This window comes from Melospiza melodia, chromosome 25 (genome assembly GCF_035770615.1).
Source record: "Melospiza melodia melodia isolate bMelMel2 chromosome 25, bMelMel2.pri, whole genome shotgun sequence".
Lineage (NCBI taxonomy): Eukaryota > Metazoa > Chordata > Aves > Passeriformes > Passerellidae > Melospiza > Melospiza melodia.
The window spans coordinates 10,254,969-10,267,265 of record NC_086218.1 but is presented as its reverse complement, the minus strand read 5'-3'; the positions used below and the strand labels follow the sequence as shown (position 1 = coordinate 10,267,265).

Genomic DNA, 12,297 nt, shown 5'->3' with positions numbered 1-12,297 from the left:
CCAAGATGGCGGCGCGGCGGCGCCGTGCGCATGTGCGGGGCCCATGGCGAGACAAGGGGCCGAAGGCGCGCAGGGCCCGAGGCCGAGAGGTACCGGGGGGGGCCCGGGCGGCCCCGGGGGGCGAACCCCGCCGGTAACGGCGGCACCGCGGCCCCGGCACCGCCCCCGAGGCGGGGGGGGAGCGGCCGCGCCCGCCGGGCCCGCGGGGAGGGGCGGGGGGGGGGGCGGCGGGGGTGACCCCCCCCCGAGGCGCGCGCGGCGGGGTGTCACTGTCACCCCCCGGTGCTGTCCCCTCCCCCCGCTCGGTCACCACCCCCCCCGTGTGTCGGTGTCACCGCCGTGCGCGTCGCCACCCCCCCCCACCCCCCCCCCCCACTTTGTCACCGTTTCGTGTGGCCCGTCCCCACCCCCCGCTGTGGCAGTGGCGCCGTCGTTGTGGACCCCCCCCCCCACTTTGTCACCCTTTTTGTGTCGCCTCCCCCCCTCTGTCGTCCCCCCCTCGCCGTGTGTGTGTCCCCGTTATGTCGCTGTCACCCCTCCCTCCGTGTCACCCCCCCTCCGTGTCACCCCCGCTTTGTGTGTCCCCACTCTGTCACTGTCACCTCCCCCCCGTGTCACCCCCTCTGTGTGTCCCCACTTTGTCACCCCCTTCCTGCCCCCCCATCTCTGTCACTGTCACCCCCCTCCGGTTTTGTCACCTCCCCCTTTGTGTCCCCCCCCCGTCACTGTCACCCCCCTTCATGTCCGTCCCCCCCCCCCCGGTCCTTGTCCCTCTGGGTGTGTCACTGTCACCCCCCTCATCCCTGTCCCCCATCTGTCCCCATCCTCCTCCCTCAGTGACCCCCAAATTGTCACCTCCTGGTGTCCCCCCCATTTCCCCATCCCGGGTGGGGGGTGACAAGGGACAGCCCCTCCTCCCCCGGTGTGACACTGGGGTAGCCGTGGTGTCACTGCCACCGATCGGGGTGACACTGGGGACACCCAGGGGGAGGTTACGGCCGCCTGGGGGTGACCCCAAAGTGCCACCCTGGGTGAGCTGGTGGCTTTGGGGACAGGCTGTCTGTCTTTGGGGACACGCTGTCTGTCTTTGGGGACACGCTGTGTGGCTTTGGGGACATGTTGTCGCCTGAGGGAGAAGGGGGCACTGAGGGGACACCTGGAGGTGTGGCTGTGGTCACAGGTGGTGGCCCCTGCTCAGTTGTGGTGGCCCACACTGGTGGCTGTGGTCACTGTCCCATCGTGGTGGCCAGGTCCCCGTTGGTGTCAGGTCACAGTGGCCAGTGTCCCACTGTGGTGGCCACTGTCCCGTGGTGGTGGCCAGTGTCTGGTCATGGTGGCCAGTGTCCTGTCCCAGTGTCCTGTCCCAGTGTCCCATCCTGGTGTCCCATCCCAGTGTCCCATCCATGTCCCCATCCTGGTCCTGTCTCCATGTCCCAGTTCCTGTCCCCATCCCTGACCCCCTGCGACCCCATGTCCCTGCTGTGTCCCCATCCCTGTGTCCCTGTCCCCACCCTGTGTCCCTGTTCTGTCCCTGACCCCTCTGTGTCGCTGTCCCCATCCCCATGTCCCTGTCCCCATCCCCATGTCCCTGTCCCCATTCCTGTGTCCCTGTCCCCATCCCCATGTCCCTGTCCCCATCCCTGTCCCCATCCCTGTGTCCCTGTCCCCATCCTTGTCCCCATCCCCATGTCCCTGTCCCCATCCCCATGTCCCTGTCCCCATCCCTGTGTCCCTGTCCCCATCCTTGTCCCCATCCCCATGTCCCTGTCCCCATCCCCGCGTCCCTGTCCTGCCTCGGACCCCCTGTCCCCGATCCCTCTGTGTCCCTTGTCCCTGTCCCCATGTCCCTGTCCATGAACCTGTATCCTCATCTCTGTCCCTATCCTTGACCCCCCTTGTCCCCGTGTCCCTGTCCTCATGTCTCTGTTCCCATCCCTGTCCCCATGCCCATGTCCCTGTCCCCATCCTTGTATTCCTGTGCCCGTGTCCTGTCCACACCCCTGTCCCTGTCCTTGCCCTGTCCCCATGTCCCTGTCCCCATCCCTGTGTCTGTGTGTCCCTGTGTCCCCACATCCCTGTCCCCATATCCCCGTGTCCCTGTCCCCTTGTGTGGCTTTATCCCAGTGTCCCTGTGTCCTGGTGTCCCTGTACCCCCAGATCCCTGTGTCCCCTTGTCCCTGACCCCAGTGTCCCTCTGTCCCGATGTCCCTGACCCTAGTGTCCCTCTGTCCTGATGTCCCTGTCCCCAGTGTCCCTATATCTCAGTGTCTCTGCATCCCTGTGTCCCCATACCCCAATGTCTGTGTGTCCTGCTGTCCCCGTGTCCCTGTCTCCGCTGTCCCTGTGTCCCCACATCCCTGCTGTCCCCATGTCCTCCTATCTCCCTGTCCCCGTGTCCCTGACCCCACTGTCCCTGTGTCCCTGCTGTCCCCACGTCCCCATGTTCCTGACCCCTCTGTCCCTGCTGTCCCCATGTCCCTGCGTCTCCCTGTTCCTGATCCCGCTGTCCCTGTGTCCCTGACCCCGCTGTCCCCATGTCCCTGTGTCCCCGAGTCCCCATATCCCCATGTCCCTGACTGCAGTGTAACTCTGTCCCCCTGTCCCTGACCCCTCTGTCCCCACGTCCTTATATCCCCGTGTCCCTGACCCCTCTGTCCCCATGTCCCCATGTCCCTGACCCTGCTGTCCCCACGTCCTTATATCCCCGTGTCCCTGACCCCTCTGTCCCCATGTCCCCGTGTCACTGACCCCACTGTCCCTGTGTCCCTGCTGTCCCCATGTCCCCATGTTCCTGACCCCACTGTCCCTGTGTCCCTGCTGTCCCCACGTCCCCATGTTCCTGACCCCACTGTCCCTGCTGTCCCCGTGTCCCCGTGTCCCTGTCCCTGACCCTGACCCCACTGTCCCTGCTGTCCCCGTGTCCCCGTGTCCCTGTCCCTGACCCCGCTGTCCCCGCAGGGCTCTGAAGGCCGTGAGGCTGCTCCGCTCCCGCCCCGCTGATGCCCGAGGGAGCTGAGCCATGAAGGGGTGAGTGGGACCCCAAAACCTGCCATGAGACCCCAAAAACCTGCTCTTGGACCCCAAAAAACCTGCCATGAGACCCCAAAAACCTGCTCTGGGACCCCAAAAACCTGCTCTGGGACCCCAAAACCTGCCATGAGACCCCAAAACCTGCTCTGGGACTCCAAAATGGCCCCAGGACCCCCCAAATCTGACCCAGGACCCCAAAACTCCCCAGGACCCCCAAAACTGGCTCAAGACCACCCCCAAACCTGATCTGTAACCCCAGAAAGTCCCAAGACCCCCAAAACTGCCCCCTGGATGGGACACATGAGGGGTGGGGGATTTGGGGATGTCCCAGATTTGGGATTTTGGGGGGCTCAGGGACCCCCCCTCACTGTTTTGTTCCCCCCCTGCCCCCAGGCAGCAAAAAGCAGCCGAGACCGAGGAGGGGACGGTGCAGATCCAGGAAGGTGAGGGGGGACCCCGAAATTGGGGTTTGGGGGGGTTTGGGGAGGTTTTGGGGTCTTTGGGGTGATTTGGGGAGGATCTGGGGTCTTTAGGGAGAATTGGGGAGGTTTTGGGGGAATTTGGGAAGGTTTTGGGGAGGTTTTGTGTCCTTCCCAATCCCCCCTCACTTTGGGGTGCCCTTTCCCAGTTTGGGGTGTATCCTCCCCAATCCTGTGTCCCCCACTCCCCAATTTGGGGTTCTCCCTCCCCAATTTCGGGTGCCCCTTCCCCAGTTTGTGGTGTCCTCCCAGTCCCTTGTGTCCTCTCAATTTGGGGTGCCCCTCCCTAGTTTGGATTTCCCCTCCTCAGTTTAGGGTATCCCCTCCTCAGTTTAGGGTATCCCCTCCCCATTTTAGGGTACCCCCTCCCCAATTTGGGTGCCCTCCCAGTTTAGGATACTCCCTCCCCAGTTTGGGGTGTCCCTCCCCATTTTAGGGTACCCCCTCCCCAATTTGGGTGCCCTCCCAGTTTAGGATACTCCCTCCCCAGTTTAGGGTATCCCCTCCCCATTTTAGGGTACCCCCCTCCCCAATTTGGGTGCCCTCCCAGTTTAGGATACTCCCTCCTCAGTTTAGGGTATCCCCTCCCCATTTTAGGGTACCCCCTCCCCAATTTGGGTGCCCTCCCAGTTTAGGATACTCCCTCCCCAGTTTGGGGTGTCCCTCCCCAGTTTTGGGTGCTTCCCCACAGTTAGGATACCCCCTCCCCAGTTTGGGGTTCCCAACCCCCCCCCCACTTTGGGGTTCCCTCCCCAGTTTAGGGTACCCCCTCCCCAATTTATGGTATGTCCCCCCAGTTTGGGGTGCCCCCCCAATGCCGTGTGTCCCCCTCCCCAGTTCGGGTGCCCTCCAGTTTGAGGTACCCCCTCCCCAGTTTGGGGTACCCCTCCCCAATTTCGTGTCCACCCAGTTTTGGGTGCTCTCCTCCCAGTTTGAGGTTCCCCTCCCCAATTTGGGGGGTCCCCCCCCCCCCACTGTGGTGTCCCCCCAGGCTCGGTGGCCACGGGCGAGGACCCCACGAGCGTGGCCATCGCCAGCATCCAATCGGCCGCCACCTTCCCCGACCCCGGCGTCAAGTATGTGTTCAGGACCGAGGGCGGCGGCACGCAGGTACGCGCTGGCACACCTGGAGTACACCTAGAGGGCACCTGGGCACACCTGGGGGCACCTGGGATACTCCTGAGTACGCCTGGGATACACCTGGGCACACCTGGACACACCTGGGCACACCTGGGTTACACCTGGGCACACCTGGGATACACCTGGGCACACCTGGACACACCTGGGTTACACCTGGGATACACCTGGGCACATCTGGGATATACCTGGAGTATACCTGAGCACACCTGGGCACACCTGGGATACACCTGGGCACACCTGGGATACACCTGGGCACACCTGGGATACACCTGAGTACACCTGGGCACACCTGGGCACACCTGGGGGGCAGCTGGGGTGGTACCAGGTCATTGTGGGGGCTTTGGTTGCACACTAAGAGCAGGTGTGGCCCACCTGGAGGATGCTGTGGGGTGGCACTTGGGGTCTCTGTGTCACACCTGTGTATGTCCCACCTGTGCCAGGTGATCCAGGTGGTGACACTGGGTGGCTCTAGGGGTCTCTGTGTCACACCTGTGTATGTCCCACCTGTGCCAGTGATCCAGGTGGTGACACTGGGTGGCACTGGGGGTCTCTGTGTCACACCTGTGTATGTCCCACCTGTCCCCAGGTGATGTACCGGGTGATCCAGGTGGCTGACGGGCAGCTGGACGCGCAGACCGAGGGCACCAGCGCCATCAGCGGCTACCCGGCCACACAGTCCATGACACAGGTGCGTCACCTGGCCACGCCCACTGCCACACCCACTGTCCCCGCCCCACCTGTGCCCCGCCCAGTCCACAGCCCAGGTGTGTTGTTGTGCCACGCCCACTGCCACACCCCTCTATGACACCTGTGCCCTGCCCAGTCTGTGACAGGTGCGTCGCCTGGCCACGCCCACTGCCACACCCCCTGCCATGCCCTGGGCCTCACCTGTGCCCCACCCAGGTGGTGACCCAGGTGTGCCATGGGGCAGGGTGACACCTGTGTCTTGTCCATCAGCTGTGTCCCACCTGTGTCCCTCACCTGTCCCCCTGTCTCTCACCTGTGTCCCCCCTCTGTCCCACCTGAGCCCCTCACCTGTCTCCCCACCTATCCCACCTGTCCTACCTGTCCCACACCTGTCCCACTGGTGTCCCACCTCCCTCACCTGAGTTCCCCATGTCTCACCTGTCCCCCTGTCCCTCACCTGTCCCACCTGTGTCCCCCTTATCTCACCTGTCCCACACCTGTCCCGCCTGTATCACTCACCTGTGTCTCTCCCTTGTCCCACCTGTCCCATCTCACCTGTCCCTCTCCTGTCCCCCCCATGTCCCTCACCTGTGTCACACCTGTATCCCTCCCCCGTGTCCCTCACCTGTCCCCATCTCACCTGTCCAATCTCACTTGTCCCTCACCTGTGTCACACCTGTCCCCATCTCACCTGTCCAATCTCACCTGTCCCTCACCTGTGTCCCTCACCTGTGTCCCTCACCTGTGTCACACCTGTTTCCCTCACCTGTCCCCCACCTGTCCCTCACCTGTGTCACACCTGTCCCCATCTCACCTGTCCATTCTCACCTGTCCCCCACCTGTCCCCCACCTGTCCCCCACCTGTGTCACACCTGTTTCCCTCACCTGTCCCCCACCTGTCCCTCACCTGTGTCACACCTGTTTCCCTCACCTGTCCAATCTCACCTGTCCCTCACCTGTGTCCCCCCTGTCCCCATCTCACCTGTCCCCATCTCACCTGTCCCACCTGTCCCTCACCCGTGTCCCCCCCGTCCCCGGCAGGCGGTGATCCAGGGCGCGTTCACGAGCGAGGAGCAGGTGGACTCGGAGGCGGCTCCCAGCGAGACGCACTACACCTACTTCCCCGCGGCAGGTGTGGCCGACGGCGCCGCCGCCACCGCCGCCACCGCCGCCACCGCCGTGGTGACCACGCAGAGCTCCGAGGCGCTGCTGGGGCAGCCCACACCCACAGGTGAGCGCCTGGACACCGTGGAGCTCACCTGAGCTGAAATGGGGCTCACCTGGGCGGCTCGGGGGGCACCTGGATGGGTTTGGGGGCACCTGGGTTGGGTTGGGACTCACCTGGATGGGTTTGGGGCCATCTGGGTTGGGTTGGGACTCACCTGGATGGGTTTGGGGGCACCTGGATGGGTTTGGGGTCATCTGGGTTGGGTTTGGGGGCACCTGGATTGGGTTGGGACTCATCTGGGTGGATGTATTTGGCCTCTCACCTGTGGGTTTAGGTCTCACCTGTAGGGTTGGGCCTCACCTGTGGGTTTTTGGGTCTCACCTATCTGTGGGGTTTGATCTCACCTATCTGATTGGGCTCTCACCCATGGAATTGGGCTCTCACCTGCGGGGTTTTGGGTCTCGCCTGTGGGGTTTTGGTCTCTCACCTGTGGCTCTGGGCTCCAGGGCAGTTTTTCGTGATGATGTCACCACAGGAGGTGCTCCCGGGGGGGGCCCAGCGCTCCATCGCCCCCCGCGCACACCCCTACTCCCCGTGAGTACCTGGGCACACCTGGGGCACCTGGGACACTCCCAGATACACCTGGGACACACCCAGACACACCTGGGACACTCCCAGATACACCTGGGGCACTCCCAGACACACCTGGGACACGCTCAGACACACCTGGGGCACACTCAGATACACCTGGGACGCACTCAGATACACCTGGGACACACCCAAACACACCTGGGGCACACCCAGGTACACCTGGACACACCTTGGTACACCTGGGGCACAGCTGGACACACCTGGGGCACAGCTGGACACACCTGGGGCACAGCTGGGTTATACCCAGACACAGCTGGGCGTACCTGTGCCACACCTGTGCCCACCTGTGCCCCTCCCCAGGAAGTCGGAGGCTCCCCGAGCCACGCGGGACGAGAAGCGCCGGGCACAGCACAACGAAGGTACCGGGACAGGGGACCCCGATCCCAAAGGGACACCCCAGTCCCCAGTGCCCCGTTCCCACTGGGAATTCCCCATCCCCAGTCCCATTCCCATTGGAAATCCCCGTTCCCAATCCCATTCCCGTTTCCCATTCCCAATCCCATTCCCGTTGGGAATCTCCGTTCCCGTTTCCCGTTCCCAATCCCGTTCCACCTGGGAATCCCCGTTCCCAATTGGGAATTCCTGTTCCTAATCCCCACTCCCAATTCCCCCGTTCCCAACTCTCCCAATCCCATTGGGAATCCTTGTTCCCAATCCCATTCCCATTGGAAATCCCATTCCTATTCCCTGTTCCCAATCCCGTTCCCACTGGGAATCCTGTTCCTATTCCCCATTCCCTGTCCCCAGTCCCAATCCCAATCCCATTGGGAATCCTTGTTCCCATTCCCAATCCCAATCCCATTCCCCATTGGGAATCCTCATTCCCAATTCCCCCAATCCCAATCCCCAACTGGGAATTCCCATTCCCTATCCCCATTCCCAATTCCCCCATTCCCGATTCCATTCCCCATTCCCTGTCCTGTTGGGAATCCCCATTCCCAATTCCCCCATTTCCCAATCCCATTCCCACTGGGAATCCCGTCCCTGTTCCCAATCCCACTGGGAATCCCTGTTCCCATTCCTGTTCCCAATCCCCACTCCCAATCCCCATTCCCAATCCCCATTCCCCAATCCCTAATCCCCGTCCCCAATTCCCCAATCCCAATCCCACTGGGAATCCCTGTTCCCATTCCCGTTCCCAATCCCTATTCCCAAGTCCCCATTCCCCAATCCCCATTCCCATCCCCATTCCCAATTCCCCCAATCCCATTCCCACTGGGAATCCCGTCCCTGTTCCCAGTCCCACTGGCAATCCCAATTCCCCCATTCCGAATCCCAATCCCACTGGGAATCCCCGTTCCCATTTCCGTTCCCATTCCCACTCCCAATCCCCATTCCCCATTCCCAATCCCATTCCCACTGGGAATCCCGTCCCTGTTCCCAATCCCACTGGGAATCCCTGTTCCCATTCCTGTTCCCAATCCCCACTCCCAATCCCCATTCCCAATCCCCATTCCCCAATCCCTAATCCCCGTCCCCAATTCCCCCAATCCCAATCCCACTGGGAATCCCTGTTCCCATTCCCGTTCCCAATCCCTATTCCCAAGTCCCCATTCCCCAATCCCCATTCCCAATTCCCCCAATCCCATTCCCACTGGGAATCCCGTCCCTGTTCCCAGTCCCACTGGCAATCCCAATTCCCCCATTCCGAATCCCAATCCCACTGGGAATCCCCGTTCCCATTTCCGTTCCCATTCCCCACTCCCAATCCCCATTCCCCATTCCCAATCCCATTCCCACTGGGAATCCCGTCCCTGTTCCCAATCCCACTGGGAATCCCCGTTCCCATTCCTGTTCCCAATCCCCATTCCCAAGTCCCCATTCCCCAATCCCCATTCCCCAATCCCTAATCCCTGTCCCCAATTCCCCCAATCCCAATCCCACTGGGAATCCCGTCCCTGTTCCCAATCCCACTGGCAATCCCCGTTCCCATTAGTTCCCAATGCCAATCCCACTGGGAATCCCTGTCCCCATTCCCGTTCCCAGTCCCCGTCCCCAATTCCCCCATTCCCAATCCCACTGGGAATCCCCGTTCCCATTCCCGTTCCCCATCCCCAATTCCCCCATTCCCAATCCCAATCCCACTGGGAATCCCCGTTCCCAATCCCCATTCCAATCCCCATTCCCAATCCCAGTCCCACTGGGAATCCCTGTCCCCATTCCCGTTCCCAGTCCCCGTCCCCAATTCCCCCATTCCCAATCCCACTGGAATCCCCGTTCCCATTCCCGTTCCCCGTCCCCAATTCCCCCATTCCCAATCCCAATCCCACTGGGAATTCCCATTTCAGTGGAGCGCCGGCGCCGGGACAAGATCAACAACTGGATCGTGCAGCTGTCCAAGATCATCCCCGACTGCTCCATGGAGAACACCAAATCCGGACAGGTCCATGCTTTGGGGGTCGTTTGGGGTTTTTTGGGGTTTTTTTTGGGATGATTTGGGGCGTTTTGGGGTCACTGGGGCGCCAGCAGTGACCCCGAACCCCACAGAGCAAGGGCGGGATCCTGTCCAAGGCCTGCGACTACATCCAGGAGCTGCGGCAGAGCAACCTGCGGCTGAGCGAGGAGCTGCAGGGCCTGGACCAGCTGCAGATGGACAACGAGGTGCTGCGCCAGCAGGTCAGACTGGGAGGCACTGGGGGGAACTGGGAATGGGGCTGGGAACACTGGGAATAGGGCTGGGGTGGGACTGGGGTCATTGGGATCAATGGGATGGGGCTGGGATTGATGGGCCTGGAGCAGCTGCAGATGGACAACGGGGTGCTGCGGCAGCAGATCAGACTGGGAGCACTGGGAGTGGCATTGGGATGGACTGGGATAGACTGGGAATGGGATTGGGGTCACTGGGATGGGATTGGGGTCACTGGGATCAATGGGATGGGGCTGGGATTGATGGGCCTGGAGCAGCTGCAGATGGACAACGGGGTGCTGCGGCAGCAGATCAGACTGGGAGCACTGGGAGGGACTGGGGAGAACTGGGAATGGGGCTGGGAACACTGGGAATGGGGTTGGAATGGGATTGGAGTCATGATAAGGGGGCTGGGATCAATTGGGATTGGGATTGATGGGCCTGGAGCAGCTGCAGATGGTCAACGAGGTGCTGTGCCAGCAGGTCAGACTGGGAGCACTGGGAGGGACTGGGGGGAACTGGGAATGGGGCTGGGAGCACTGGGAATAGGGCTGGGGTGGGACTGGGGTCACTGGGATCAATGGGATGGGGCTGGAGCAGCTGCAGATGGACAACGGGGTGCTGCGCCAGCAGGTCAGACTGGGAGGGACTGGGGGGAACTGGGAATGGGGCTGGGGTGGGACTGGGGTCATTGGGATCAATGGGATGGGGCTGGGATTGATGGGCCTGGAGCAGCTGCAGATGGACAGCGAGGTGCTGCGGCAGCAGGTCAGACTGGGAGGGACTGGGAATGGGGCTGGGAACACTGGGAATGGGGCTGGGGTGGGATTGGAGTCATGGGAATGGGGCTGGGATCAATTGGGATTGGGATTGATGGGCCTGGAGCAGCTGCAGATGGACAACGAGGTGCTGCGCCAGCAGGTCAGACTGGGAGGCACTGGGGGGAACTGGGAATGGGGCTGGGAACACTGGGAATAGGATTGAGATCAATGGGACCAGGCCTGGGGTCATTGGGATGGGATTGGGATCAATGGGATCGGGGCTGGAGCAGCTGCAGATGGACAACGAGGTGCTGCGCCAGCAGGTCAGACTGGGAGCACTGGGAGGGACTGGGGGGAAACTGGGAATGGATTGGGATGGACTGGGATAGACTGGGAATGGGATTGGGGTCACTGGGATGGGATTGAGATGAATGGGATCAGGCCTGGGGTCATTGGGATGGGATTGGGATCAATGGGATCGGGGCTGGAGCAGCTGCAGATGGACAATGAGGTGCTGTGCCAGCAGGTCAGACTGGGAGCACTGGGAGGGACTGGGAATGCACTGGGGGATATTTCGGCGTTCAGAGGGATATTTTAGGCTCCTGGAGGATATTTTGGGTGCAGGGCGATATTTTGGGGTTGTTTTGGGGTGTCTGACCCCCCCTAAACGCTGGTGGAGGAGCTGAAGAACAAGAACCTGCTGCTTTGGGTTACTGGGAGCACTGGGAGCACTGGGGGTTACTGGGAGCACTGGGAGTGCACTGGGGGATGTTTTAGGGTTTAGGATGATATTTTGGGGTGCAGGGTGACATTTTGGGGTCACTGGGGGATGTTTTGGGGTCCCCAAACGCAGGTGGAGGAGCTGAAGAACAAGAACCTGCTGCTGTAGCGGGTTTGGGACGCTGGGGGTTACTGGGAGCACTGGGGGTTACTGGAGCACTGGGAATGCACTGGGGATATTTTAGGGTTCAGGGTGATATTTTGGGGTGCAAGGCGATATTTTGGGGTTATTTTGGGGTGTCTGATCCCCCCTAAATGCAGGTGGAGGAGCTGAAGAACAAGAACCAGCTGCTTTGGGTTACTGGAAGCACTGGGAGCACTGGGAGCACTGGGGGATGTTTTAGGGTTCAGGGTGATATTTTGGGTGCAGGGCGATGTTTTGGGGTTATTTTGGGGTGTCTGACCCCCCCCTAAACGCAGGTGGAGGAGCTGAAGAACAAGAACCCTGCTGCTGAGGGCGCAGCTGCGCCAGCACGGGCTGGAGATCGTCATCAAAAACGACACCCACTGACCCCCCAAAAACCCCGAAACTCACCCCAAAAATCCACCCACCCCCCCCCATTCCCGCACCCCCAAAAACCCCTCGGGACCTCCCCCCCCCCCCCAAAAAAACCCCTCCCCCACCCGCGCAGCCCCTCCCCCCGCGCTCGGTTCTGCCCCTCCCCCCCAATCATGTCACCCCCCTCCCCCAAAATCCCCAAATTTCTCCCAAAAAAACCCCAAAAAACCCCAAATTTCGCCCCCCCGCACCCCAAAATTTCGCCCCCCCACGCTCTGGGCCCGGCGGGCCCCTCCCCCCCCCCCCAATTTCCCAATTTTAGGACCCCTCCCCCACCCCCCACCCTAAAATTTGGGGCCCCTCCCCCCCCCCCAAAATGGGATTTGGGGTCGCCCCCTCCCCCACCTCGGAGGGGTTTTGGGGTTTGGGGGGGGAGGGGATTTGGGGGGGGGGTTGGGACCCTCACGCCCCCTCCC

The 12,297-nt window shown here is 61.9% G+C and overlaps 1 protein-coding gene across 1 annotated transcript; it reads left to right on the top strand.

The window, feature by feature from the left end:
• Positions 1-11,848, top strand: LOC134429104 (upstream stimulatory factor 1-like). Its single transcript, XM_063176191.1, has 12 exons — positions 1-89; positions 2,959-3,027; positions 3,424-3,473; positions 4,501-4,619; positions 5,236-5,337; positions 6,378-6,567; positions 7,011-7,098; positions 7,456-7,514; positions 9,444-9,538; positions 9,643-9,771; positions 11,396-11,427; positions 11,764-11,848. Exons 2-12 carry the CDS (start codon positions 3,020-3,022, stop codon positions 11,831-11,833), a joined length of 942 nt encoding a protein of 313 aa, XP_063032261.1. The 5' UTR covers positions 1-89; positions 2,959-3,019; the 3' UTR covers positions 11,834-11,848.
• Positions 11,849-12,297: the final 449 nt, after the last annotated feature.